Below are 27,952 nucleotides of genomic sequence, written 5' to 3' on the forward strand. Positions count from 1 at the left end.
CAGATTTTGGAAGGAAAGTTCCAGACAGGAGTTGCTAAGGCTGACAGGAAATAAGGCTGGTGAAGAGTGGGGGGTTCCTTGGTGACTCATCAGCTGTAGCCCCTTCTCCTCCCTCCCACACCCAAAAGCTTTCTGCCAGACATAAAATACTAAAATTTACCTTCATATTACAATGTTTGTTCTACTTTCATTGCAGTGCATTTGGAAAGATGAGCAATTGCAGTTGCAGATATTACTGGATTAGAAAACAAGCTTCCAAGGTCCATTAAAGAACAAATAAATATTTTTCCCGTGTGAAAAAGAAGCATTTTCATGAAACAGAGCCCATTTAATGGGCCACTGTCATCTCATTTTTAAGGCATAGAAACTTGCAAACTCAAATATAAGAACGTTCCTCCTTACTTCTTGCCATTTAGAACTAGGTTGTGTTTACATATCTGCAGAGTAATGGTTGCTAATACCTGCCTAAACCAAGTATTGGAAAATTGTCTGAAATATGCCAAAAATTGTCTGAAATATGAGGCAAAAATGCAAACCAGAACCAATAATAAAAGAGGATCAATATTCAGAAAGTAGCACAACTCAAGGTCCTCTGCACATTACACTCCAATGTTGAGAAGGACAACATTACTTTTTGAAAATCCTTGTATTTTCAAAATATTGCTATTAAACTTGCCCATATGTTCAGACAACTACACTCCTCATGAATCTTCTATTTACTGGTAGCTAAAAATAATCCCAGAATACAGATATTTGAAAAGGCTATTATTTGTACTGCATTAGCACAGCGCAGCCCCATTCAAAGACCAAAAACCTGTTACACTGAAAAGAGGAACTCACCATGAGTTACCAAGCTACTTGCCTGCTTGTACTTACTTCACTTGTTCATTTCATTTCATTTTCCTTTCAGTACCATAGAAATTCCCACATACAGAATGCTTTAAAGATCAAGCATCCAAAATGGTGGAGTTACAGCAAATGAAAATAAACTGAGCTGTTATTACCTGAACCCACACTCACCAGGCCTCAGGTTAGACACTGAGATTCCTAACTGTTTCTTGATAAGGCTTTTATACCTTCCCTCTATGTAAATATAGGAGTTACGTATCTACCTCAAATCAAGAGGCATATTTTAAATCTTCTTGATGTTTTTACACTCAAAGCATATCTTCTCTAATTTAGCAAACATGATCTGTTAAGAAAGAACAGTCAAGCATCTAACAAAGCAAACACTACAAGCACTAGCATGTTTCTTTGTCTTTCTTGGATGATCGCCTTTAATTAGATTCCCCTATATAAAACAGCACGCATTTCAGCAGGGTCTGATTGATCTTCTCCTTCTAACCACACGAAGCTCTTCCTTGCGCTGCTCACATTGCTCCAGGAAGAAAATATATGGCTGCAGTGTAACAGGGAGATGAAGCAATGACTGGAGATGAGCATTAGAGATGACCTACCAGGCACTTTTTTGTTGCAGAAGAGCATTTGAAGAGGCATGAACAAACAGGAATAATTTGTAGTTTCCATTTTGCTGTGGATTGGGAAATGTTTTCGAACTCTACAGAAAACAACACCTGAAGAATTATGCACGGAAACACTTATAGTATTTTTTTATTATTAGCGCTGCCACTAATGCGATATTTTAATAAGAGTTATGTGGATGTTCTATCTTTTGTTTTAATGCACACTTTTAGCCCTCACATGGAGAGGTTGCAAGCTGCAAAATATAAGTGAACTATATTGAAGCCAGACATTCATTTTCGCTTTTCCAAAATTCAAAACATTCTATCATCTGTTCCTATGGAAACTGAAGGGATATTCTAGGTTATATCAGTATCAGCCGATTATGTTGCAGAGAAATCTGCGGTTTATTTTAATCCACAGTTCAGAAACATAAATTCATACTTAGTGTTTAGCTTGATGATTTTGAATCCCTGAAGCATGGTTAGCACTTCAGATTCATTAGATCACACTTTAAGATAAAATGAACTCTTTTTAGTCCAGATTAGTAAAGCCATCATTTGTAAGGTTTGGTTAATCCCCATGAAGTTTACCATTCCAAAGCAGCACATAAGTAACATGCACTTAGAAGATATACTTCCTGGTTGCTAGATGAGCCATACGTTGCTATATCACATCTTAACAGAATAAGGAAGATATAATTTAGATTTATTGAAAACTCCTTCAGTACTGCCATGCTCCAGATGGCCAGATGAAGGAATTTGATTTAGCAAGTTAACGAGATCATGAAAACCATAACCATAATACTGAAGATGAAAAATAAAATTGAATAATGCAACATGAATACATTTCTGTGACAAAGGAACTTAAAGGTTAGAATGAAGTAGAGATACATAAACACATGAAATGAAAATGCTCTATATGCATACAGAACTATCGCAAAACAAAAAACAAAAACCAGCTTAAGCTCCAAGGATTTTAATTAAACAGACTGAAGTGCCAGAAAGGATAACTGTGATTATTGACAATGAAAGCCAATATGACATGATGAAATTTCTTCTGTGTCTACATTAGAATTCCAATCAGCAACTGAGTGGCTAATGAGAAAAAAGAAGAAAAAAAAAAGCTTTGAATCTCATCCTCAGTCTTCACTAAGCAAAACTAGATGACGTAAAGTTAAGTATAGCTACCACCCTCACTGTATGCCAGAAGTAGCAAATAGGTACAAACTTTCCTTTTTTACAGATAACATACATAGTCTTCTCACTCTAGATTCAACTAATTGACTTCAAATCAAAATCAAAAATGCCTTCCATTTCTATAACGTATCATAGTCAATCACTTTATTATGGAAACTAGACTGAGACAGCTTTCTCACCAGGATGTCCTCCAGGGAATCCAGATTACAGGATAAAAAGGAAACATAACAGCTACTGCCTGATGCGTACCATACTTGCTAAATTTTTGACAGTGACAAGGTTACATCCCAACTTCTGGCTTTCAAAGTAGAAACAAATGTCAGAACAAAAAAAAAACAAATAAACAAATAAAAAACCAAACAAAACCAAGAAGAAACATTGGCTGCTCTTTGACTTTAAAAAAATGTATAATCTGGGTAGCATTTCAACTCCAAGTTTTCCATACTTTTTATGAGGACAGCCCACAGTATATGGATACAAAGATGGTCATGAACAAACTGGGAATTGTTTGCTCATATTTTTTCTACTTTATTTTCTGTTATAATGATCACTTTGTATTTACACAATTAGATGCAAAATGAAATCAATTTCCATTTGCATCACCTTATAAATTTTTTTTTTTAATAGGATAAAATCTGGTAGCTGGCATGAAAAAGCAGCAATGGGCAGGGGAAGACATTCAGAAGTCAAGGTTTTCTATCGAGTAGTGCAGGACATCAGCGTGTGCAATACAGTACATCCTAAGCTGAATCAACCAAAGATAGAAGTTAAGAAGCCCACCACTCAACTGTGGGTCACGCTAAGCGTCATTCTACTTTGACATTACACTTTGTTCTACAATCAAGCACTGTTCCACAGACTGGACAGCTTTAGACAGCACATTCATATACCTGTACAAGGTCTATACCAAAGACAACCAAGAAAGAGAATGCTTTAATCAAACACATAATCTTATTGAAGTATGTAAGATTAGTAATTAGAAATTCAAGTTCACATGCCCTTACTCACACAGTACTGCTACAAAAGCCAAGTGTTTGGCAGTAATTATTAGAAATAACTCAAGAATGCAACATTATCATTTTTTGTGGGTTTTGCCACAAAAAAAAAGTGAAAATATCTTTTCAGTGAAAAACTGAATTGAATCAATGCCAGCCATTTTTGATACGTAAATACCTCGAGCACCTCCAAGTGCATCTGCATGCCTGGAACATGCTGCCTCAGGGTAAGAAAGACTATGCATTGCTTAAGATCCTTGACATTATATTAAATGCCAGCCTACAAAGGATTTAAGATTAATTTCATCAATCTTGGTGTAACATGGCAAGTTGTACTACATAAGCACTCAGCTCAGAGGATCCTGATATGAAACAACGTGTAGTTTCTTGATGATCACCTCCAGAAAAATGCTCAATTATATGCATACTGCTCCCACTAATCCCTTAGGGACAGCAATAGAGATCCTTGACATGAGATTAAATGCTGGTCTGAGAAGGAGATCAGATTATTATCCCAATCTTGCTGCTCCACTGCAAAATGTACTACTAAGCACCTAGCTTAGATGGCCCTGATTAGAGATAAATTGAGCAACTTTTTGATAAGCAATTTTGATAAGCAATAAGCAATTTCTAGAACACTGGTAAATTATGCAGATACTTCATCCTTCAATCTCAGGCGCTAAGCAGCATTAGACTAGAACAATTATGTGTCTAATCAATAATTTTAAATTAAAAAATGAAAGGAAAAAATGGTGTAGTTGTTCTAAAGCCAATTCAATTTAGAGGAGAGAATCAGAATGAAGTGGAATGCAAAACAGATCACAATAAATTCTACTCAGATACAATATGGAAATTCAAAATACCCCCAAATATGTTCAATTTGGCAAAATTATCAAGATATTACATTGAAAGTAATCGAGACATTTGTGCTCAGATTGTAGTGTTTACATATTCATCTTGTTTACATCTTGCAGAAATAGAGTTTAGGATTATTTTTGTTTGTTTGCTTTCTTCCCTCTTTATTCTATGAGATTATAACTAGGAGAGCTCTTAAAAAAATCACATACTAAAGAAAAACTGCAGACAATTCAACATTTGAACAAAGGAGATTATTTTTTGCTTTCTCTAATACAATCAAGAAACTTCACTATAAGGACACCAGAAACTTTCACTATTTTTAATGAATCTAGGTCTCACTAGATTTATGCTAGGTAGAAAAACAAGGAAGTTTTCTGTAACACAAACTGTGTTTAGGGTGCATAATCAAGGAATTCTGAGTTCTGCTCTCATCTTCACATCATGTCCTGTTTGACCTAAATATGTTTTATTCTGTATTTAGTGATACCATGATCGTCATCATCTACATCCTAACAAATAAACAAAGTTTATATTGGTAAGGTCAAAAGCAATAGCATAGGTTCCTAAACCATTTCACACATACTAGTATAAAGCCTGCAAAAATCTACCCTTCTTACTTAGAGACGCCCCATAACTGTGGTTAAAGCATTAAACCTAGTTCACAACTTGTGCTACATCTTAATAAAAGTAAAGATGGGAGAGATGGGTATGTATTCTTTTGTGTGCACATTACCTGGCCCTTTATGCTATCAACAGTTTAATTACCTGAGGGAACTAAGTGTGGGCAACCACCTGTCCTGGCTGTAAGATGAAGTCTAGCACTAAGCATGATCATATAAAAGAAAGGAGTTGAGGCATGAGCTAAGCTGTGGAGTAAGTTTTCTTTCTATGTATAGCAGCTGTCCAGCAGAATTGTTCTATAAAGGATTGAGTGGTTTCTCTTGTTGTGAGTAATTTACTATTCATATATACCTTACACAATACACTTGCTGAAAAAAGTGGTGTCTAAGGAAAATTTAGATCATTTTACCTAGTTCCTCCTGTAAGCCAAAGAAATGCAGGGGACACTTCACGTGGTTGCAAGACAGCTACGTACCTTTTCTTGTTTTCTTGTTTTTAGGCAGAAAACACTGCTGTATATATAATAATGCTCTGGTTGTATCTCTGTTAAAGCAGTCTCTCCTGATTTCTACACTATCTGCTATGAGCCTGCCTAAAGTGTGAAGGAAAGCTATGAAGAAATTCAGGACTAAACAGTAAGAACAGAATTTGAATCAATTTTCTTGATGCTGCTCATGACAGAGCATTAATCTGTACTATGTACACCAGGAGTGGGTAACAAAGCATACAATGCAATAAAAAAATGCCTGTAGACATTGCTACCTCCACTTGAATGGATTTACCATTATTTGCTTTACTTTTGCCCACAGGAGCAGAGAAGGCTTACTGTTTCTAAAAGGATTAGGAAGACAAGCATGGTTGGCAGCTCTATGAAAACCTGTTAAATCTAGAAATGTTGAGCGACTCTTCTAGTTTATACCCAGATGGCGGCTTTAAAGTTACTGCTGTGAGCACACATAGAAGCCTTTGCTTAGATCATAGACTAATAAACTCTTTAGAGTTGGAAGGGACTTTTAAAGGTCATCTAGTCCAAATTCCCTGCAATGAAGAAGGACATGCACAGCTAGGTCAGGTCGCCCACGGCCAAGAGTGTGGCCTTGAAAGTCTCCAGGGATGGGACATCAACCACAGCTCTGGGCAACCTGTTCCAGCACTTCACCACCCCCACTGTAAAAACCTTCTTCCTTATATCTAACCTAAGTCTATCCTCTTTAAATTTGAAGCCATTTCCCTTGTTCTATCACAAAAGACCCTGCTAAAGAGTCTGTCCCCTTCTTTCCTGTAGCTCTCCTTCAGATATTCAAAGGCCAGATCGTTTTTGTGGTCCTCCTCTGGATGTGCTACAACAGTCTCTCCTGTACTGAGGTCTCCACATCTGGACACAATATTCCAGCTGAGGCCTCACCAGCACAGAGTAGATGGCCAGGATCACCTCCCTCACCCTGCTGGCCGTGCTACTTTTGATGCAGCCCAGGATATGGTTGGTCTTCTGGGCTGTGGGGGCACACTGCTGGCTCATGGACACCAGCTGGACAAAATACACCTGCATTATTCTCAGCGGTACAGACCTGGCTACCACAATAGGAATCATCAAAAAGGCAGCCTATCTAAAAAATACTGTACGACAAAGTGCACATGAAAAGATGAAGATTCTATGCCCCTTTGTGGGAAATCTCAGGGCTTGGAAGGTATAAATGTAAACCAGGTTGTCAATAAACAGCTACAATACTAAGAACCAAAGACACAGAAGTCGTTGGTCGTATTTCAAACTCCATATTTCTTGGGCAATGTCTGCATGCATACTTTATAAAACATATTATTCCAACATTAAATCAGCAAACTGTATCCAACAACAAATCTGTGAGACATAGCCCAACATTACTTAATAAAAATACCCATTTCTGATAGGACTAAACACTAAAAATGTTCTTCTAAACAATCTTCCAAACAATCTCTCTTGCTAGAAACAGGCCCCTGGCTAAAGCACAACAAGCAAATCCTTTAATAATCTCTTGATTACCTGGATAGAGCCTGGAACACCTAATAAATCTGTCAATTTTTCAAGTAGAGTGGGATTGATTTCCCCAGGGTATCTTTGTCAGTTCTGTTTTAGTACTTAATATAAAGAGAAAATTATCAGAGAAGGTCAAATCTGACATGAAAAACTAGAAGGGGTCGACACCGATGAAGACTTTTGCTATGTTTAAAATAGATTTTTCTCAGCCCCTATCATCGTTCAGTCTTCATTTAACATAGCATATATTTCATAGCTTGTAACAAGCCCAATTCATGTTCAGCAACGTGCTCAAAAAGCCAGGAGTTTCAATATTTGAATAGTAATTATGCAAAAAACAGCATTTTTCTTTTCCCCTATCATTCTGCTATCAGTAAATAGTGAACGGTATTTACCACATTTACTTACAATGAGAGGTGTAAGACGATACATAATGATCATTTTAATCCTCAATTATCTAATGAAGCCAATTTAATTACGAGATTTTCCATTCCATTCATGTTCTTCTCTCATGTCAGCATCGAATACTATAAATAAATGCTACATTGCCTCACGAGGTTAACCATTTTTAACAAACAGCATAGAAACATCTTGTTCTAATACACTTTGTTTTCTAATTTAAAAAACAAAGCTGATAGGAACTTGTGCTAGATTTCTCCTCTTACTGTAGTACTGGAGATTAAAATATGTTGGGTTTTTTTAATAGCCAAGGGAATACAAATTTTAAAAACAGGCAAAGGGTCAGTACAAATAATACTACAAATAGTTAAATAACACACACAGTCAGGTTATTAAAAATGTAGATAATTACATTTAGTATAGAAGACTGTAATTATGAGTATAGTGAATATCTACCTCAAAGTCTACAATGCCTTTTAAAGTATTAATCGGAAATCCATCAAATCGCTTTGTTACATAACTGCACAGCTAAAATGCAGAAATCTTCTTAGTTTTAAGAAACTACATTTTCCAGAATTACCTGCAAAGCTTGGCAATATCAGCAATGTCATATACTGCGCTAAATGCAAAATTCTCTTCATTAGCAGGTTTTTTTAATCACACTGTTTAGAATTCTTTTGTCTGCACAAACTCCCTCACAAATTTTCAGGGTTAGGTCCTACAAAATGTTATTTTTGCAAATAAATATATTGCACAAAGCTACTTTTGTCAATTTTTCTGAATACTGATACATGAATCTGAATACTGATATGTGAATTACTTTCTCTTGAAAGTAAGATGGTTTTAAGTTTAACATCCATTAGAAAATGCAAGACCAAACAAAGGAAATCAAGTCTCACAGCACCCTTCAAACTTCACTTGTGAAAGGAAGTAAAAAAAGAACATGTATTTTACCTGAGTCTCCACACCTTGCTCAAGTAACCTTTTAGCCTGATTTTCTACCTCCAGCCGAGCTCTTGCAATAAAAAGCAGGTCATTTTCAATTACTTCTATTCCAGACAGATCTATCCCTTGAGAAAGGTAATCTAAAAAAGCAACAAAATATTGATAAGCTTGACATATAATAAAATGGAACATTTTAAACACATTAAAACGTTTAGAAATTGTAGTTAGTTCCAAAGAACATTTTTGCATAAAACACTTGACAACGGAGTATGCTGAAAGAATGAACTGTTCGAGAAAAACTGAAAATCAAAAGACTGTTACTCAAAAACATGCATATTTAATACATCTCATTTACCTCTCTAGAATCAGACACTTTGGAAAAGCTGTCAGTTCAAGGAATTCAAGAATCTCAGTTACGGTGCATCAAGGGGCAAGAAAGTCACACACTTGTCCCAGAGGACTAACTATGTAACTGAACTTATCTAAACAGATGTTTTGATAAGCATAATTTTCTCTAATATCTGACAATCTCTACGTATTATGTGCTTATATGTTCAAATTATACTTCAAATACAAATTAAAATTCTAAACATTGCAGATAAATGAAAATATCACAAAATTTATTTTCATGATAGAAACCAGCTGTTCGTCAGTACAGCATTCACACATTATTCAGCAGGGCAGGTGAAAATCCACTGAAAGCTGACTTCTGTCACTGGCTATGTAAACATGGTTAAACCATTTAATCTTTCATTAATTGACACTTAGTAATTAGCGCACGCCAGCAAGCTGAAAATCCCGCTTTGTCCTTCTTTATCAAAGAAGTTTGAATCTGTGACAATCTTTCTCCCAGGTACACTCATTTTTTTTAAAGGTCATGACAGTGATCTCTGTTCTTTCATCTACTTGGGCTTTTTATATGGGGCAATTTAAGATATAAAACATAACCTAGAGAGTAAAAATCAGTTTTTCACACCAACTGAGATACATCACCTCTATGCTACCAGTTCCCTGCCACTGGCTCCCTGCCTGGTCTTGCACTCCTGACGTGCCCAAACCCAATCAGTGACCCATTCCAGAAAGAAGGGCTGGAGGACATCTTTTCTCAGATGGCTTTTGTCTTTCTGTGGTAATCTCTCACAATGCAAGAACTGTTTACTCAGCCTTCTGCAGGCTAATCAAGACCTACAGCTTAGATCGTGCTGTAACTCAAATCATTCAAATGTTATACAATTACATTCATATCTATTGTAAACCAAACCAACTATAGCCACTGCTCTGAAATGCGTGTTCCTGGAATAGGAGAAGCATAACCTGAGTGTACTGTCTTTAGGCCCCTTCAAGAACAGATGTGCCTCTTCACTCAAACCTCTGAATTACAACAGAAATTAGGTGAGAATCAGACATTAGGTGTTGAACATCTCCGGATGCCTTAGATGAGATCCACAGGGAATTATAAAAGCAGTCTAGCAGGGTCCTCAGTGAACCTTCAAAGTTGGACAATGTTGTTTTTTACTCCCCGTTTTGTTTTTCTGAGTTTTAAATCTTTTTAGATTTGAGTAAACCTAATTCAATTGTCAAGATAGGCTGGATCTTCACACTACTGCTTCTCTACAAGACAATACAGGACTCCTCACATTTACACATTTATCAGCGTTTTGCTGAATAAAGCATGAGTTCCACTCCTTCTTTTGAAAGAATGAATAAAAGAAACTAATGGCAGAGGCATTTCACTCAGTGCCAGATACTTCCTTCACAATGTTTCACCATTTCCATTTGTAACAACGACTTCCTGATAGTCATCTTCCCTTACGTCCTCCCAGTAAGTCTACTAAGGCATAGACTTATCCCTACTAGGCTAGCTGAGCTTTTAAATCTTAAATAAACTTTCACTTTAGTAACCAATTATTTTTGTTTATTCACAATAAAGTGATCTAATCATCAGACTCATTTTTGCAACCATATGTTCGTAACTGAACACAGAATTCCACGTGGATCACTACACGGCCACAATAGAGAAGAGCACTTGCATGTGAAAAACTCAGCATAAGGAACTGAAACAAAAAATTTCCAGAATTGCTGCATAAAGCTGAGTAAGGAATAAAGGAGATCAACATTCTTAACAGTACTATGTGTCAAATAGGCTTCACTCTACTAAGAATAGACCTGCAAATGCTTTTGTCTGCATGTACCCATTTAAAATTGATCAGAGGAGTCAGAGGACAGGTGAGCAGCAGGGAGGTACATTTCATGTTGCACAGGCTGCTAATGAAGCCTGACACAAACACATGTTTACAAAGCTGTTTTTTGCTAGGGGCTATGACAATTCCTCTTACCCAGGTGAGTAACTTCTCTTGAGAAGAACAATTTTTTGCTGTGACCAAGCTGCACATCCAAATGTATTTTTCGTACGAACCTCTTAAAACTGATACTATACACTCAGTACTCAGTTACCAATCAACAAGTGTCTTGAATGTGAACATTATTTTTTGACCTGTACTTGTCAGCTGACATAGTAAGATCGAAAAAAAAAAAGTGCAAAGAAGTAGCCACACTTTACATCTACTGCCAAGCAGATTTTTGGCAACATGGCACTACAAAAGGTGCAAATATCATCAAAGACTCACCTATCCACCTAGCAAATAAGAAATTTGCTGTGGATTTCACTTTCATGATAAAATCACACTCTACACAAGCAGGCTGCTTAAACAAAACAAAATGTGGTCCTGATCTCCTAAATCCAAAGAAAAAAATATTGCGAAAGAGAAATAAAAAAGAGACTGTTTTTCCCTACTGTTTTTTTATCTCTAAACCTAAATTAGGCCATTTCAGGTGCTAAAAACCTAATCAGTCTGATGGTTTCATGAAAGGAACAGAAAGCCCATGCTGCTTTGGCTTCTCCAAATGCTCCATCTGTGCCTCAGACTGGCAGCCACCTCCTGCTCATCTGCCAAAATCTGCATCTTTGGTTCACATTCCCTGCAATCCTAACAAAATACTTGGGATGCAATGCATTTCTGTGGGACTTCTTAACAGAGCGCCTTTCTGTGGGTCCAGTGTCTAGGCAGCCTGCTCTGGATGCTGTTAGCTACTGCTCTAAGCAGTAGAGAAGCCCCAGCAATCATATTATACTATTCTCAGATGATGAGCAGCCTCCATGTAGACAGCGAGTCTGCAGTAGAAATATCTGCAACTGCTTTCCTGACCTTACTATATAAGAGTAGAAGCTGCAACACAGACAGCACATATCTACACTTCTGTACTGCCATCAGTGAAGCTGTCACTGCTGACCACACAGGTGGTACACAGCAGATGCAGTTGACACATAGCCAGAACCTCAGTATATTTAGAATCCATAGTCACAGAACACCCCGAGCTGGAATGGACTCACAAGGCTCACTGAGTCCAGCTCCTGGCTCCACACAGGACTATGCAAAATTCAAAGGGTATTTCTGAGAGCACTTTCCAGTGTACTTAAAATATTGTAGAGGAACTTACATATTCCAAGCTGCTAGTTTTAATTAAAAAAGAAAATATGTCACCTGAAGTGAGATACTACCAGGCACTAGCAAAAGCAGAATTCTTCTCCACGCATTTGTGCAGTGCCATCATCCAGTTTCTTGCTGTGCGCAGTGTCTAAGTAACTACACAGTCTAACCAGAGAAGTTGTAGCCAAAGAAGTACGAGTGAAATGGTCTGTAAGGAATTTGTGTCTACATCTCAAAAACAAAGAAAGTGCAAAGGCTTATCTTCTAGTTAGCAGAGACTCTGGGGACTGGAGCCCAGTTAAAAATTTACCAGCTTTCCTCCATAATGTAGAGCTGGCCGATGTTCACAGCTCTGTTCTCGATCACTACCACAGGGTTAGCAGGACTTCCACACTTCTCCTGTCTTTCAACATAAAGCGTAGTAGATTTAGTAAGTTAACTATTTATATAAAGACACACTTGTGCCTAAAATAAGTTAGGAACCATATAAACTACCACTGCACTGCAGGGCTGCAGTCACGGCATGAACTGCCCTCACATCGGCAAGAGCTGAAGCATGCTGCCCCAGTCACTTCCATGTACTGAAGCAAGGAAGGAAACTAGAGAAGGGAAATACGGTGCTGTTCCCATTCCTTCACCTCCCATTCCTCTGCTATCTGTGGTATTGCTTCCCTTCTAACTATCACACCTTATTAAGCTTGGAAAGAACAGCTGGAAATGACTTTTTAAGGACTTAAAATACAGACTGCCTGCTGAATCCTTCTCTTGAACAAAAAATATTATATGTCAAAACAAAATGCACTGAGCCCTAGGAATCAGTGACATTTAATGCACCTCAGCCAAAGAAAGGGTTGGTTTCTTGTATTTCTTAAAGGAAAAAGATTTTTGTCATTGCAATTCCAAATTTTCTAGATTTATTAAACCTGAACAGTTTTCTAATCCACTGCCTGAGGTGTTGCTTACAGCTATGTTTTTCAAACCACCGTTTCCCAGGTAGTTATATAAGAGGGGTTTAACAGACATAGATCTGATATGTACAATACACCAGGTAGAAAACAATACTCTGAGCAAAAGAGAGAGTTTTTATGTCTCAACAACTTAGAATCTTTCTGACACAATTTTCTTTTCTGACCTCGAACTTCACTGTGAAAATATATAATGAAGATTTTTAAAAATCTGAATTTTCTTAGTAAATATTCAAGCTTTTGAAAAACAGGATAATGATGAAACTAGCTTCACTATAAGCTTCTCAGAAACAGCACTATGCTCGTTATTTAAACTGATGACTTTGAGCTCTTGATGAAAACCAGAGAATCAACGGATAGGAAACCAGGACAGACAGTAACAAACCAATGTGATTAAACCAAGTCAGTCAAGAGGATACTTGAGCCAAAAGAGAAATCCTTCTGTGCTTTGAGATGCTGCATCAGCAACGCTAAGAACAAAAAGCAAAGTTACAGCAAAGTTCTGGAAGGGAATTAGAAGAGCTGAAGTGGATTCCCTATGAACAACTTACCCAATGAGTACATAGGAAGCAGACAAAGATAAATTAAGATGAAGCTATTGGGGGTAATTAAAAGAAAATATTCTTGAAATTCTCTATTTCTGTTTGCCTGTTTGAGGAATGTTTGGGGACTATTTCTTTTTTGAATTAATTGCTTTACATCACTTTTACATTCTTAACTGAGGGAAAAGTTGGTGACATCTTGTAACATTTGTGTCCTAAGGCTGCTCTTTTTTGAAAATGAAGAAAAATCACAATTTTCTAAGAAACTACTACTCTCCCATCTGATGCACAATGCAGGCACAAAAGAGCCACTGCTGGCAAAAATGAGAGGACAGGTTACAACTTCCGCTCTTGGTGGAATGTAAATTGGTAGAAGATGTGCACAAAGCCGAACCTAAATCACTATTTACACTATACATCTGCATTACAAAGAATTAGAAGGAAAAGGACAGATACTGTAAAAGCACATAAAATCTTTCCTATGAGGGAGAAATATTCTGTAATGACAAATTCCATTCTTGAAGGGAGTTATTATGAATTTTAGTCTATATACCTACAGCAGTGCCTGGATACAAGCTCAAAACAAACACAATTAGTTGATTGATTTGTTAGAACTGCTGAGGATCCATTTGAAATTTTTTTCCCATCTACTTCCAAAGTACCTCAAAGAAATTTACTGATTCGAATGGGCCACAATCTCATCCATCATGGAAACTTCCATGGTCCTCACTGCAATGTTAACTACTGCACTTGCTAGCAAAAAGGAAAGATGGCATCATATTTGCCCCAGTTAAATCCAAACCCCCAGCTTGGGAAGCTGTTAGGCCTACTAAGTTCATCTGTTTTTAATAATGCAGGTAATATAAAACTAAAAAAACCTCCCAGAATTTAGCTTAAGAGCCTGATACCCTGGCAGAAACCCAATGCTCATCTATTGGTTAAATCAATCTATTATTTTATATTTCATCTTTATTCCTTAAGTGGAATAGATGGATAACCTAACCTAAAGAACAGCCTGCTTTCTGTAGATGCTTACATTTCCTATGCAATTGATACATAGAGCAGGTGGGGAATGGCAAGAGCAGGCACATTCGTAGGTCTTCAAAAATGGAAGCTGGTGCCTCAGAAAAGATTCTTTCTCCATGATCTCCTTTAAGCAAAATAATTCTCTGCATAGGCTGAAATGTCTGCCCCAAACCCTGCAGCAGGCTCCTAAGCACTTGCTGTAGCATGGCTTATATTAAGTCTTTAAATCAAGGGAAATGGATTCCACTACAGTTAATATGAAACAATATCTTATAGTCATTTGATACAGTGTGAGCTTTTCTGAAAAAAAAGTTGTTTATTCCTATAAAAATTGTGTAAATTATGGTGCCATGTGAGATGTTCAAAATAAGAATGTTGCTCTACACTGTGCTGTATAGAATACACAGTATACTTTAGATATGCTTTAGACACTGATCAATTTTGTATCTTAAAAGACTGATTTTGAAACTTTTATGAAGGGATTATGAATTCATTACAGAAGAGGAAGAAAATTTTAGTGCCAGCTACTCACAAATTTCCTGCTGTCCTTCCTTCATTTTCCTACACATCCAGATTCCTGCAAAATTCTCCTTTCCTCTGTGAAAGAACTGAGAATAAAATATCTCTCTACCTCTAAAATGCCATTAAATTCCTATGAAAACTGATCTTTATTTAACCAATTTCTCCCATCTTAAAAATTAACTACTCGTATGCATAATACATAAGGTTTAGCATTTCAGCTGTCTGAGCAACATTAAGGGAGGCAAAACCATCCTGCTGGAGCCAGAAGCAGAACGGGGCCAGCGTTACTGTGCTTCTATTTGCTTTCCTGGGCAGCGTGCGAACGCACTCATGCTGTTTAAGTCCAGAAAAGGAAATAAAGTATTATACAATCAGGTACAGTTTCTCACAGATGCCCTTAGGGAAAGGAGACATGAAAACTGAAAACAAAGCAAAACTACTTCTCAGCCTTTCATATCAATCATATGCCAAGAACGTTTAAGTTCTAAGGAAATCAGGTCAACAGTACAAGAACCAAACTGGTGAAAGTAAATGATTCAAAGAAAGCATAAACCTGAACCACTCATTTAAACATGGGCACTCTACCTGTAAAAAGATCTCATTTGTCATCTACATTGTGTTATTTTACCAGAGTAGGACTTCAGAATAAAATTGAGTTCAACACTCCAAAACAAGTGATCACCTGGATATAAAAAAATGTAACTTCTATCATATTAAAACAAAGGGATGTTTGTTGTGAACAGTTGGAGGAGGAAGGAATGGGTGTCATTTTGCACTTGGATTTCTGTTTCCTCAAAACAATCATTGCTGATTTTTAAAGTGTGAGTTCAGGCTGCACAGAGAGGTTGTGGATGCCCCGTCCCTGGAGGTGTTCAAGGCCAGGCCCTGGGCAGCCTGGTCTAGCATGAAAGGTGCAGGTTGGAACTTCATGAGCCTTGAGGTCCCTCCCAGCCAATGCTTTAATCATCATCTGTGGCCATTCTCTACCAACAGAGGAAACTTGCTTTGTCTCTCCAGACTGCACACATAAAACTCAAGAAATACATCCAAAGTTGATAAGAGGATGGGAGAAGTATTGAAGAAACCCGACTATTCATTTTTAACATTATATTAAAGCTGCATTTAAACTGTCTCGATGGAAGAGTTAATTCCTATTCTCTGGGCTGGAAATCAGATGTCAGGCAAGATCTGGAATTGATGGAAATGAGTTTGATATCTATTTTTATCATCATCCCTGACTTAACAATGAGCACCATATTTTGGAGACATCCCTGTGAAAATGCCATGATTCAGAAAATAGCTTAGCATACCAAGACAAACATTACTTAGGTCTAATCACTAGTTATACCGCACTACTCCCACATCCACTTAGACCTAAAGCAGAATTTCTTGAATTCCTTTGAGGTTTCCCACCACGAGATCCTCCCCTGTCTTTTTTCCCTGTGCTGCATTCAGACCCATAATCTTAATGAACCTCCGCTAGGTTCTGCATTTCGGGTGGTGGTGTGTGGCGCCAGGAGTTGGACTCAGTGATCCTTGTGGGCCACTTCCAACCTGGGATTTTGTATGATTTGTGATTCTAACCTTCAGTAAGTCATGCTCAAGTGAGCCCAAAAGGAACCACCAAGACGGTCAAAGAGACTGAAGCACATGGGTATGAGGACAAACAGAACTGTCTGTCAACACAGGAAAGATCATTACAGAGATCTCACTTCTGTTGTCTGCTGCCCAGCAGGTGGCTGGGAGAAGCTGGAGCCAGACCTTTCCCAGAGGTGCACGCAGACAGGAAAAGAGACAAAAGAAGAACTCTAAAAATCACACAAAGGTTCTTAAGCCTTTCTTAAATGTAGCCAATTGGAGAAACTTTCTTGAGAGCTCACGAAACTTTTTTACTAGCTAAAATTGCATTTTTCTAAATTCTCTGTGATAAAATACCTGCATCGCTGATGCCTTGCGTCATCAGTCATTAGATGATGGAGCAGCAATTGGCTCCATGCCATATATTCTAGCTGATATTCTAGCCTATAAATCAGAAAACATTAAAAAAAAATGTCTTACACAAGTACCTTTGAGTTACAACTACAACAGCATTCACAGCACAATGTTATAATCACAAAAACAAATACTATGTGTATGTATTATTTAGAAAGTCCATGTTGTAATCTGATAATTAAGAGATAGTTCTTCATTAAAAATAAACAGAGAGAAAAACATTTATCCGTAACAAATTTACTGAAGTTTAATTTAGGCACTGCACTGTCCTTCAGATGTACATGGACTTTCAAAATCAAATTTATTGCAGCAACAAAGCAGTAATACCTCGACAAGTCAATATTCCTCTTGGGCTTTTTTTGGAGCTAAGCAAAAATAAAACATGTTGCACTAGTAAAAATCTAGCTGTCCTATTTCTGTTTTGAACACACTTCATACCATCACAGATGCAAAGCAATGTGTGTAGCATATGGGAAAAAAAAAAAGGGGGACAGATAGGTATAATATAGAACATAGGAGATACGAAGAACAAGTTGGAGACCACTGAAGAAATGAACGTAAGGGTTGAAAGAGACAAGAATGACATCATGCTCAAAAATAAGAGAAAAAATGCTGCAACGTGAGCTGTTAAAAGATGCAAGTATCAGTCTGCAATTTAGTGCCATCGTTTCCCTTCCACCTTGCACGTTTTCCCCCAACTCCCATCTATGCCAGTAGCTTGCACTGCTTGCTTGTTATCAGTCCAACAGCATTTCTGTTCAAATTTCAGGAGAGCATCCAAGGCTGGAAAACAAAGGGACGAAAAATGTCTTTTTTTCTTTTTTTTAAATAATAAATTTTAAGCAGACAGACACAAATCAGGATCTTTATTGTCAGGAAAGTCTTGCTTAAAATCCCCAAAGCTGTACAATGAGCAATCTTCCCTAAAACGGAGCATCGCATCAGTATACAAAATGAAACACGATGAAATGTGTTCTCATATCTGCAAGAGAGTATTGAACTGAAAATATACTGCAACTGTATCATACACCCATGTAAAGGAATTATGCCCTTCAAACTGCATTGCTGGAGTGGCTGAACAAAATCTTTCCAGAACAGAGATGGGGGCTCATCTAAATGCAGGTATATGACTTTGACGCTCTCTTCTTTACCTAAGTTAGCAACGTAACTGAAATCAATCATGAAATCAATCAAAATAGTGGGGAGTAGAAGGATATGAGATAACCTGAATTTACATGTTGACTTGAAAATACCACTATTTTTGACAGCTGTTAAATATTATTTTAAATATCATTCATTTTATCATTCAATATGCTAGTAGTTTTTACAATACTCAGCATTACATAAAGATATAATGATTCAGTTTTTATCACTGCTGCAGCATGTCGCAGCAGATACATACAATGCAAAAAAAAAAAAAAGATGTATTCCAAAAAATCTCAGTCAAAAATAACTATTTTTTTTCCAACCGTCCTTTTGGTTGCTGAGGCAGCAAAGATGGCAAACTCTTTGCTGAATCAGTGCCCTTGAAGGAGGGCAGAAGAGATGTTTGTTCATTTGTGTGCTTTAATATATAATGTTACTGATTAAAGCCCTAATTTTGAAATACATTTTTATCAGGATATACATTTTTATCAGAGGTATGCATATGAAGAGTTTTAGACTTTAAGTTACACAAGTCTACAGCTACTTTACAGAGGAAGCCATTTCTAGCTGCGCTTTTTTTCACTTCAGTGAGCTATATGCTACTTCCTTATTATTTTTATCATTGTTTTTACACTACAGCATGTATCCAAAACTGTCAGATTGTACACGGATCACTTCTAACACATATTTGAAAATACCACGAGGTACTTTAAGATCAGTAGTACTACAGTGCTGTAAAATCAAATGAAACAAAAACCATGCTATTTACCTTGGCCCCTGGATAAGATAAGAGGTGATACTATTTTTTCTCTTTACTTATATACATGGAAGCTGCAAATACTTCTTTCATATTCTTCTCTCCTTGTGGGTCTCTTCTGCCTCTTTTCAACACCCACCATTCACCTCTTTCATACCTTCAGGAAAATATTTCTGCAAAAGCAGAACTGCATTTTCTTTAGAACTAATCATGTTAACTCCCTCAGTACTTAAAAGTATATATAATTTTTATCTTTAATAAATGCCTATTTAATTCCTCCCACCTCTTTCTTGGCATACCATCAATAACTGCCTGCAATTAGCTGCAGATTTACTTGATTTTATCATTTTTAAAGTCAACAGATGTTGTGTATGCTATAAATCACACAGGCTTTGTGTTCTTCAGACACTCTGTGTGAGACCAAAGTGAACCTTGCGTTATCCAGAGTGCTTTTGTAGACAACTTGAATATCGCTGCACAATTTTAAAACATCATACAATATCTCATCTCCTGCAGTAAAGCCTTATTAAAATTTAGCGATGAGCTTATGGCAGAAATCAACTCAGTCTGCCAGAACTTTCACCAGTTCTTCTGGCAACAACAAAACTTAGCAGCAGTACTAAAAGGATGTGCAAGAAAAGAACGTTGCTTGAAAGCCAAACCCAACAGTGATCAGATTCTGAATGTTTGTATTTGAAGTTAGCCTCTACAGGTGCCCACCTTTTGATGTTTCGATAGCAATACAAAGCATTTAACCACGAGTCAAAGACTGACAGCAGTTATCTGCCATGATGCATTAAACCTTCTATCTTACACAGTTCGGGTAGCAAAATTCTAAAAAGAATATTTAAAGCTTTAATCTTTTTCTCTCTTCCCTCAACATTTGTTGTAGTCTGTTAAAAAACGTTTGTAGGTACAAATTGGTAAAAAGCAGCTCTTGTCCTGAGCACTTAATTAATTAGTGAGCTGCCTCTGCAATGACAATACAACGCAAGGAAGATGAAGGAAGTGCCACGAACCTCCCCAACCCACCCCATATACACTGCTCTCCATTGTCCACCACTGTTCCCAAACCTGCCAGATAACAAACCTAAATGATTCCTCACGTAGGAGCACAGGTGAAAGGGGATTTGAACAATGCACCTGCACAGCTGCTCCTCAAAGACGACCCTAAAAGAAACAACACTCTAATGCATGCCCAGTGACTGCCTTTAGACAGCTGTGGTATCTTACTGTTTATGCTACCCATGTAAGATCTTCAATAACCTGAAAGTATAATATGATTTATCACTAATCTGGGTTAATCTGGGTTCTTAAATGTATATCGATGAGCTTTTTGTTCTTAAAAAAAACAAAAAACAAAAAAAACAACCACATACACACAAAACTTAAATTGATAAAATTAGGAATCATATGAAGGGGGAATTGCCACAGATTATGTTACAAAATTTAATTTGAATGGACCTTTATAATTGTAATGCAGTGGAAAATCAAAAGCCAAGTCTACTCATACACAATTCCGATGACATATCTAACTTCTATTATCACTGACACCACACACACTCAAAACTAAAAATCAATATCCTGAGTAGCAGAGTTCAAAATAATGAATTAAATGATAACAAGAACTTGTAAAAAAAAAAAAAAAATTATATCCAGAGAAGAAAGCAAGCAAGCCTTCCAGTTCTTCAAGGCACAAAATGTTAACAGATAACATTTAATTTAATGAATAATTGTTATTAAATAAATGCATTCCTTTTCTGTAGAATTGCACAATTGTTTATCACCTAATTATATTTAATAATTGATACACAAAAAATTGTTTGGATCAAAATAAAAGTGCTACTCCAAGGACAAAAGATGGTTAGCAATTTAATACTTTTAAACAAAACTGTCAAAACATACAGACTCATTGTGTACTCATATGATTCCCTCATAATTTTTATTGCAGTTCTTCTAATTCTAAATAATATTTAGTCTGGCAACAGATTCTTCTCAGGCCTCAGAAAGCACAATTTGTAGAATTCACCACAGACAGCTATGAATCATTTTAAGATCAGGAAAGAAACAGCTTCTTCTCTAACGCTCATAGTGCCAATGTTTGGACTAAACACCTTTTCCTTCTGGTGGAAAAAAAAATGGAATTAAAAAATTTAGAGGAAAAACAATTTCTCAGCAGCATTTGCTGAACTTGCTTATAGAAGCCCATTCCTAAAGAAATTATTATACTGCAGCACAAATACAATTTACACTTCTCCAATAAACTGAATGTCTGTTTTGCCTAGCAAAAATAAAAATGTGAAAATAAATATTCATCTTCAGCAGAAAATTCAGCAAAGATTATCACTGCTCTTTAGTATTAATGGTATTGATATATTTATGACCATTTATCACTGAAACACTAGAAATTCAGTAGCCTTGTCTGAAAAAATAACCAGCATATGATCTCGAGAGCCAAATAAAACGATTGTCAACAAACTGATTGCAGAGGACAAGCTTCTGGATGAGCTGTGCTCTCAGCTCTTAGCTGAGGAAGAAAGATATGCACTCTGTCTTTGAAGACACGTGGAACACACAGTGGTGGGCTGCAGAGCTGAGGGGCGAACAGAAAGCAGTGAGAGGGACCTGACAGTCTCACTAGTCCAAAAGCACAATCAAGACACTGGCACACAAAAGCTCAACTCTGGTCTACTGTTCAGAGAAAAAGAAGTTTTTCTGAGTCTCAGAGCCTGAAAGACTGCCAAATTCCAGTTGCCGAGCACTTTAAATGAGTGTGGTATCTCACATGCTGCACACAGCAGAACCTGCACCAGCAAGGCCAACATGGCACAGGGCTGAGCCAGCTGACAGCCACCTACCACAGCTGGAGCCGGGCTGGGAATGGAGGAACCTGGCGACAGCTCCCAGCAGAGGCCTTGCTCTGCTAACGCTATTACACTGCTGCTTTATGTTTCTTGCTGCGTTCTGATCCAATTAAAATCATTGTAAGTAATTAAAAAGGCAGGGTTAGCTGATTGCATTTAAGGAGACATTACACAGATCATATTCATAAATAAAATGGCTCATTAGGCCTGACCCAGGCACAGGAACGTGGCAGGAGAGCAGTGCCTCCAGGCAGGCTGCAGGCTTGGCCCTCGGGCTGGGGGCTGCCCTCCCCTTCTCCAGCGCCTGAAGGGCAGTACAGGCCCTACAAGAAATGACTCAAGCACAAGTGTAAAAATGTCAGATTTAACAGTTTCCATTAGTTTTGTGTTAAGAACTAAGAATGAGAACTGTAACCAAGGCAGTTTTATTTTTGGCATCATGTTTGCATGCCAAATGGCAAATCAAAAGCGAATGCATTGTTTTGTAAGATATTTCAGTAACCGTTTGGAAGCAGCTACTGCTTCCTATTTCAAGAAAAAAATATTTTAATTATGTTGTATTATGTTACAAATAATTTAGAGGAGAAAGACAAATAAGGCCTTTGCAATTCCAAAACACAAACTTCTTCAGATTTCTCTTTTGTGACAGGTTGGGCTTCATCAGGAACTGCGTTTCAAAATGTCAAACCTTCCCAGAAAACAACAATTCCAAGTTTTATCTAACTCCTCTGAAGGCTCATTTTCATCCACAAAGTTAATTATGCTTGGTCTGACTTTGGCGAGCAGTGTTACGGATGGAGGCAAATTGCTGGAGTAAGGGAAAACAGACAGGTCTTCAAAGGCACTCTAGGTAAGACAGAGCACTCCATAGGAGAGTCAGGCTTCAATAATAAAATTTTGTATCTGATAGCAGGAAATAGGAAAATAATTTCATTGACTAGTTCAGAGAATGCTCAGTGCTCATTTTCCATCTTCTTGTATACAGCCACAGTTAAGTAATGGCTTGTAAAAAAAAGGCAGGAGGGGAGAGCAATAGAGATCATCATTCAGTGTTCATACACCACTATGAATGACAGACGTTTTCTATCTCTGAAGCCTGTTGCAGTGGTAAAATAAGCTGAACACGATTCCAATTTCAGAAATACGGTGAGATGGAAACCAGTTAAATTGAGTGTAAAGATCCCTCAGCAACCAAGAGAGGGACATCTGTCTGGGAACAGTGAGAGAACCATGTTGATTAAATTAGTAAAAGGCACAGACTACTAGAAGAAGTGGCACTAGAGCACTGGAGCACGAGCACTGGAACAGGCTGCCCAGGGAGGTGGTGGAGTCTCCTTCTCTGGAGATGTTCAAGACCTGCCTGGATGCCTACCTGTGCGACCTGCTGTAGGGAACCTGCTTTGGCAGGGGGGTTGGACTCGATGATCTCTGGAGGTCCATCCCAACCCCTATGATTCTGTGATTCTGTGAAAGAACATTTCCAAGAGGAGGAAAAACAGACAAACAAACAAACAACAACAAGAAAATGCCCTTGGTCTGATACAACAGAACATTTCAGAATACTTCTAGCTTCGTGTTTTTGAGGACCCATATTTTGAGAGTCAGAGGTTTATATATATGCTCTTCATTCTGCCTGTACCCTCCAAGCAGAGACTTAGCCTCTCAGCTTCCCCCGAAGAGGAGGAAGCAAATCATGTTTACGACCACAAAAAGCAGTGAGAGAAAAAAAGGCACACAACCATCGTTTCTTTCTGTGGAAAATGACAGCAATCGTCAGTAGAAACAATGCCAAAAGTTAAAAAGTAGTTAGCCCTCAAGAAAACATGGCATAGTTCTAACATTTCAAAGAAGTATTTGCATGGATATTTTACTCTGTTACACTATTTCTGAACTTCTTGAGCACACTTGCTTTGCATTTTCAATGTTTTCAGAAGTCATGAGAGCTAAATAGCATCTTTAAAACAAATTATTATCTTGATAGTAGCATCTATGAATTTCATGGAATCATAGAATGGGTTATCTGTGAATTTCATCTGATCACACAATTTGCACATACGTATGTATTACCAATAATACGAGGTTTGCAATGTTCCATTGCCAGAAGTTAGCAATGCAGTCATGCAGTCTTTTCCCTTTTCCACAGCACATTTAGCAGCCAGATCTTCAAAAGGAATTCTTTGAAAGAAGAAGGGGCAAAGTGTGAGAAGCCTGTGTCGGATACAAAGGAAGCTACAAAAGCAACACTTGCAAGGGATTAGCTTGATAAGGAGAGGTTAAGAAGCTGTTTTTCAGCCACCCTTTTCTCACTGTCTCCTAAAAGCGATCATTTAGCTGACTCCAGCTCTAGAGAGGTTTTGAGGAGAAGACAATTCATCAGCAAGAACTGCATGCAGAGCCTGCAGGCAGAAAGCATTTTAAAAGAAAAGGGAGAGAAAAAAAAAAAGCAAAAAAAAGCTGCAGAACAGCGATTCAGCTAATGTAAGGAAAATCATACCTGAGACACTGCAAGGGCTTGAGAGTTACTGGATACTAGAGGTATAAAAAACTATAGGAGTTTCCCACCTCTTTTCATACAGTGTGGATAGGAAAAGATCCCAAAGTCTACATATGTATGGCAAGATTCAGGCAGATCCAAAAAAACTTCCAAATCTCACTTGTTAGATGGATTTTGCTTTGCAAATGTGTTTAGAAATTGATAACCACCTGAGTCATCCGCAACATAAGAGTTATTTCATGCTGTATTATTAGTCACCTGTTATCATCAATGTCCTCTGAACTAATTCTGAGACTACAGAGCACAACATAAATCTACCACAGCTTTTTGGCACCTCCTGCCAAGAACTTGCTCATACTCTGCAAAATTATGCAGACTGTTAACCTTACATAAATTTTAAGAGGCTGGATCTTCCCAAACTACAAGCAGAGGGCAGACCTTCTCAGCCCTTTAATACCTTTAATACCAATGACCAGAAAAACAAACAAGGAAGAACCATTAAAATCTTCACCTCAGTTCAAGCACAGCACCACCGTGCAGCCGCTGTACGAGGAAATGAACTGAAACAGTCCATGAAAAACAAAGGGTGTTCCAACACTTTAATAACTACAAAATGTCTCCTGGGTGGATCACCATAAACCTTATGTCTCATTGCTTAATCATTTCTGAGCACCTACAACAAAGTGAAAGCATAGCTCATTTGGGATTCAGAAATAAATTCACCAGATGATCCTAACTATTTTCAGTACAACAGAATACCAACCGTGACAACCCAACATTTTATCTTCAGCACGAGGTTTCTAGAAGATTCAAAAGGAGGTATGATAAGATTTATACTGATTCAAATATTAATGTAAATATTTCTAAGAACTCCTAGCTTCTAGTTTCCATTTAAATATTTTATAGACTTGCTTAATATCTTATTGCTTAATATGCTTAAAATGTTTTGACTAGTTCAGTCAGTATTGAACAAAGAAAAAAGGAGCACAAATAACTTAAGAAAACTGTTCTTCATCTGGAAACAGTTTTCCAACACACGCTGATAGGTTTTCTGCCCATCTGTTAAACCAGCCCCATCAAATTGTTTTGAGGACAAAGAAGGGGGACAGAAGACTCACAGTATTCAGTGTGACTCATCCAATGTTTTTCACTAGCTTTGCTTACTAAGTGTAACTGTTGATTCTATGTTCTTTTTTTTTTTTTTTTAACTAAAAAAAAGAGTTACATTAAATCCAACACTAGATTAGAAATTTATAGTAGCATACAGAATCCTGGCAATGAAGTCAATAGTCCACAGTATTTTTATACCAGCAAAAAGCCTAGGTATGCAAAATCGTTTTGATGGTGTAACTTATCGCACTTTATCCAGGAACTGACACACCCTGCACTGGCAAAAACCCATTTGCACAAACAAAAACTAGCTATAAGGTGAAATAATTATCAGGAAGAGCTGTAGCAGCTGAACGTTTCCACTGTAGATCAGATGTAAGCTACCGAGGCACCTCAGCAGTGAAGCAGCACAACGCTGCAGTGTGCACCGCTGGCCTTCACAAGAGGCATCTTGTTTGGAGTGCTGGTGAGCCCCTCCGGCACACACTGCCAGGCAGGGAGCGAGCTAAGAAGTCAGAATTATCCTGTCACTAGACAGCACTTGGGCTGCTGCTCAGCAAAAGTCTATTCTAAGCACATTGTTCAATACTCTTCACACTGTTTGCGATCAAATTATGCTGGTGTGAATTAGTGTTTCCTCATATTTGGAGTAAAAAGAAAAAATGAAGTATAACAACAAACAAATGACTGGACAGTACCTGACATTTTGAAACTGAGTCTGTGCAAGTTTCTCTAGTAGGTCAGACTGTTTAACCCCAAGGTGCTTGGCTGCAGTTACCTGAACTATTTTTATCTTAATGGCAATAAACAGTATAGATATCCAAAAATGAACTCAGTCTGTTAAAAACAATGTCACAGCAAGTGAAAATAATTCAAACTGCTCAATTTAATGACTGTACAGGTCTCATAAAATGAAAGTACATTAAGTAAGCAGAAAAAAATCAATATGAACAAGAGGCACCTGCATATTGATCAAGGAACAAAACCGATGAGAACCATCTGATGCTTTACCCTCATCAGCCTCCTTCTACTGGCACAGCAGAACTCAGGCCCCAAACCAGTGACCACAAACTGCTGCTCTTTCCTTCTCCTGTCCTGTAAGTTTCTAAAACATCATTAACATGTGTATTAGATGTACTGCACTTCTATTGTTTTATTAAATTAAAATGTAATTAGGAATTCAAAAAGTAAAAATAGATGTTCAGTAGATAGGTGAAGAGTGGAATTGTAAGTCAGCTTCTGACAGACAAGGTTATTTTGTTCTGAAAAAAAAAAGATCATGAAGCATTATGTAAGAGTTTCAAAAATACTTCACAGGGAAAAATTACAATAAAAATTACAGGTGTTCAGAAAAAAAACTTGATACCAAAATTGCTTCAACATACTATGTACGTGGAAGACTTCCAGCTCCAAGAGGAAAATGCTTAGAAGGCTTAAGAAATGCAAGTCTTGGGATGAAATGAACTCTGTAAAGCACAGCAACGAAGGTGAAGCCATACTTTTAAACAGGGAAGTTGTTCTGCCATCACACCATCATCCTAGTTTCTCAGAGTTTTTATTTTGTTTCATTTTGTCCTCTACTTCTTTTTTTTTCCCTAAAATATATTGAAAAATCTACAGAAGTCAATAGTAGTAATACATTTAGGCTTTATCAGACTGGTAATCTTATTTTAAAAATCAAATTAGTTTATTACCTTTTATTAAACCCTTTCCAGGTGTAGTTGCGGGAATTAAGTGACAAAGGGTGACAAAATGATCCTGCAAGCTTTGTTAACAAAACGGTTTTGTTCTGTGCTTGTCTCAGGATCTATGCAAAATTCATGACTTAATTTTCTCGTCCACACTTAGAAAAAAGTATTTAAGCTGTAACACACATCACAGCAGTCTTAATTCATAGCAAGCAGATTACCCCGAATATACGTGTAAGGTCAAAAGAACATTATCACAATAACAATAAAACAAAAATTAATTTGCAAAAATTATTTTCCAGGGTACTCATTAGAATTACGATTGTATTTTATTTGATATGCCCCATATCCTCAGAACAAAATCCTTCTGCCAATGATAAATGTTAAAGTGATCCAGGCTACAAGTCATTCCATTTATCCTTTGTAAGTACTGCTATAAGGTCAGCTTGCTCACAGTCCTCTGGAATTTACCAAGAATTCAAAGATTTCTGAGGGAGAAGGGGAACAGTAATAATTCAGACACTTGTATATAATGTGACCATAGTGTAGATTTTCAGAAAGGAAAGATAGTGCTATCTGGTACCAGGCACAAATCTCTTGTGATTCAGTGCTACGTCAGTGTATGCTGTCGGTCCAGCATGGAGCTCCTCTCTCCTCCAAATCTCCCAGCACAAAGACCACAGTGGAGGAATAAAACAGAAAAATTTATACAGATCTGCTGCACATTGGCATTAAGTTTCCACCATCTTGCTTAGTAAATACTACATCCATTCTACTTTCCACATATAGCACATACATATATGGTTAATGCACATATATATTGGTTCTGGTAAAAAAAAACAAGCAAAAATTTCAAGTGTAAATGC

At 37.4% G+C, this 27,952-nt stretch overlaps 1 protein-coding gene across 2 annotated transcripts in view; it reads right to left on the minus strand.

Moving 5' to 3' along the window:
* Positions 1-27,952, minus strand: part of COG5 (component of oligomeric golgi complex 5) — a 180,251-nt gene that overhangs the window by 94,812 nt on the left and 57,487 nt on the right. For both annotated transcript variants that reach the window (XM_048945602.1, XM_048945604.1), the window contains exon 7: positions 8,502-8,632. In XM_048945602.1, coding sequence (XP_048801559.1) covers positions 8,502-8,632 — 131 coding nt within the window. The remainder of the gene's footprint in view (positions 1-8,501; positions 8,633-27,952) is intronic.

Source organism: Lagopus muta, chromosome 1 (genome assembly GCF_023343835.1).
Source record: "Lagopus muta isolate bLagMut1 chromosome 1, bLagMut1 primary, whole genome shotgun sequence".
Classification (NCBI taxonomy): Eukaryota; Metazoa; Chordata; class Aves; order Galliformes; family Phasianidae; genus Lagopus; species Lagopus muta.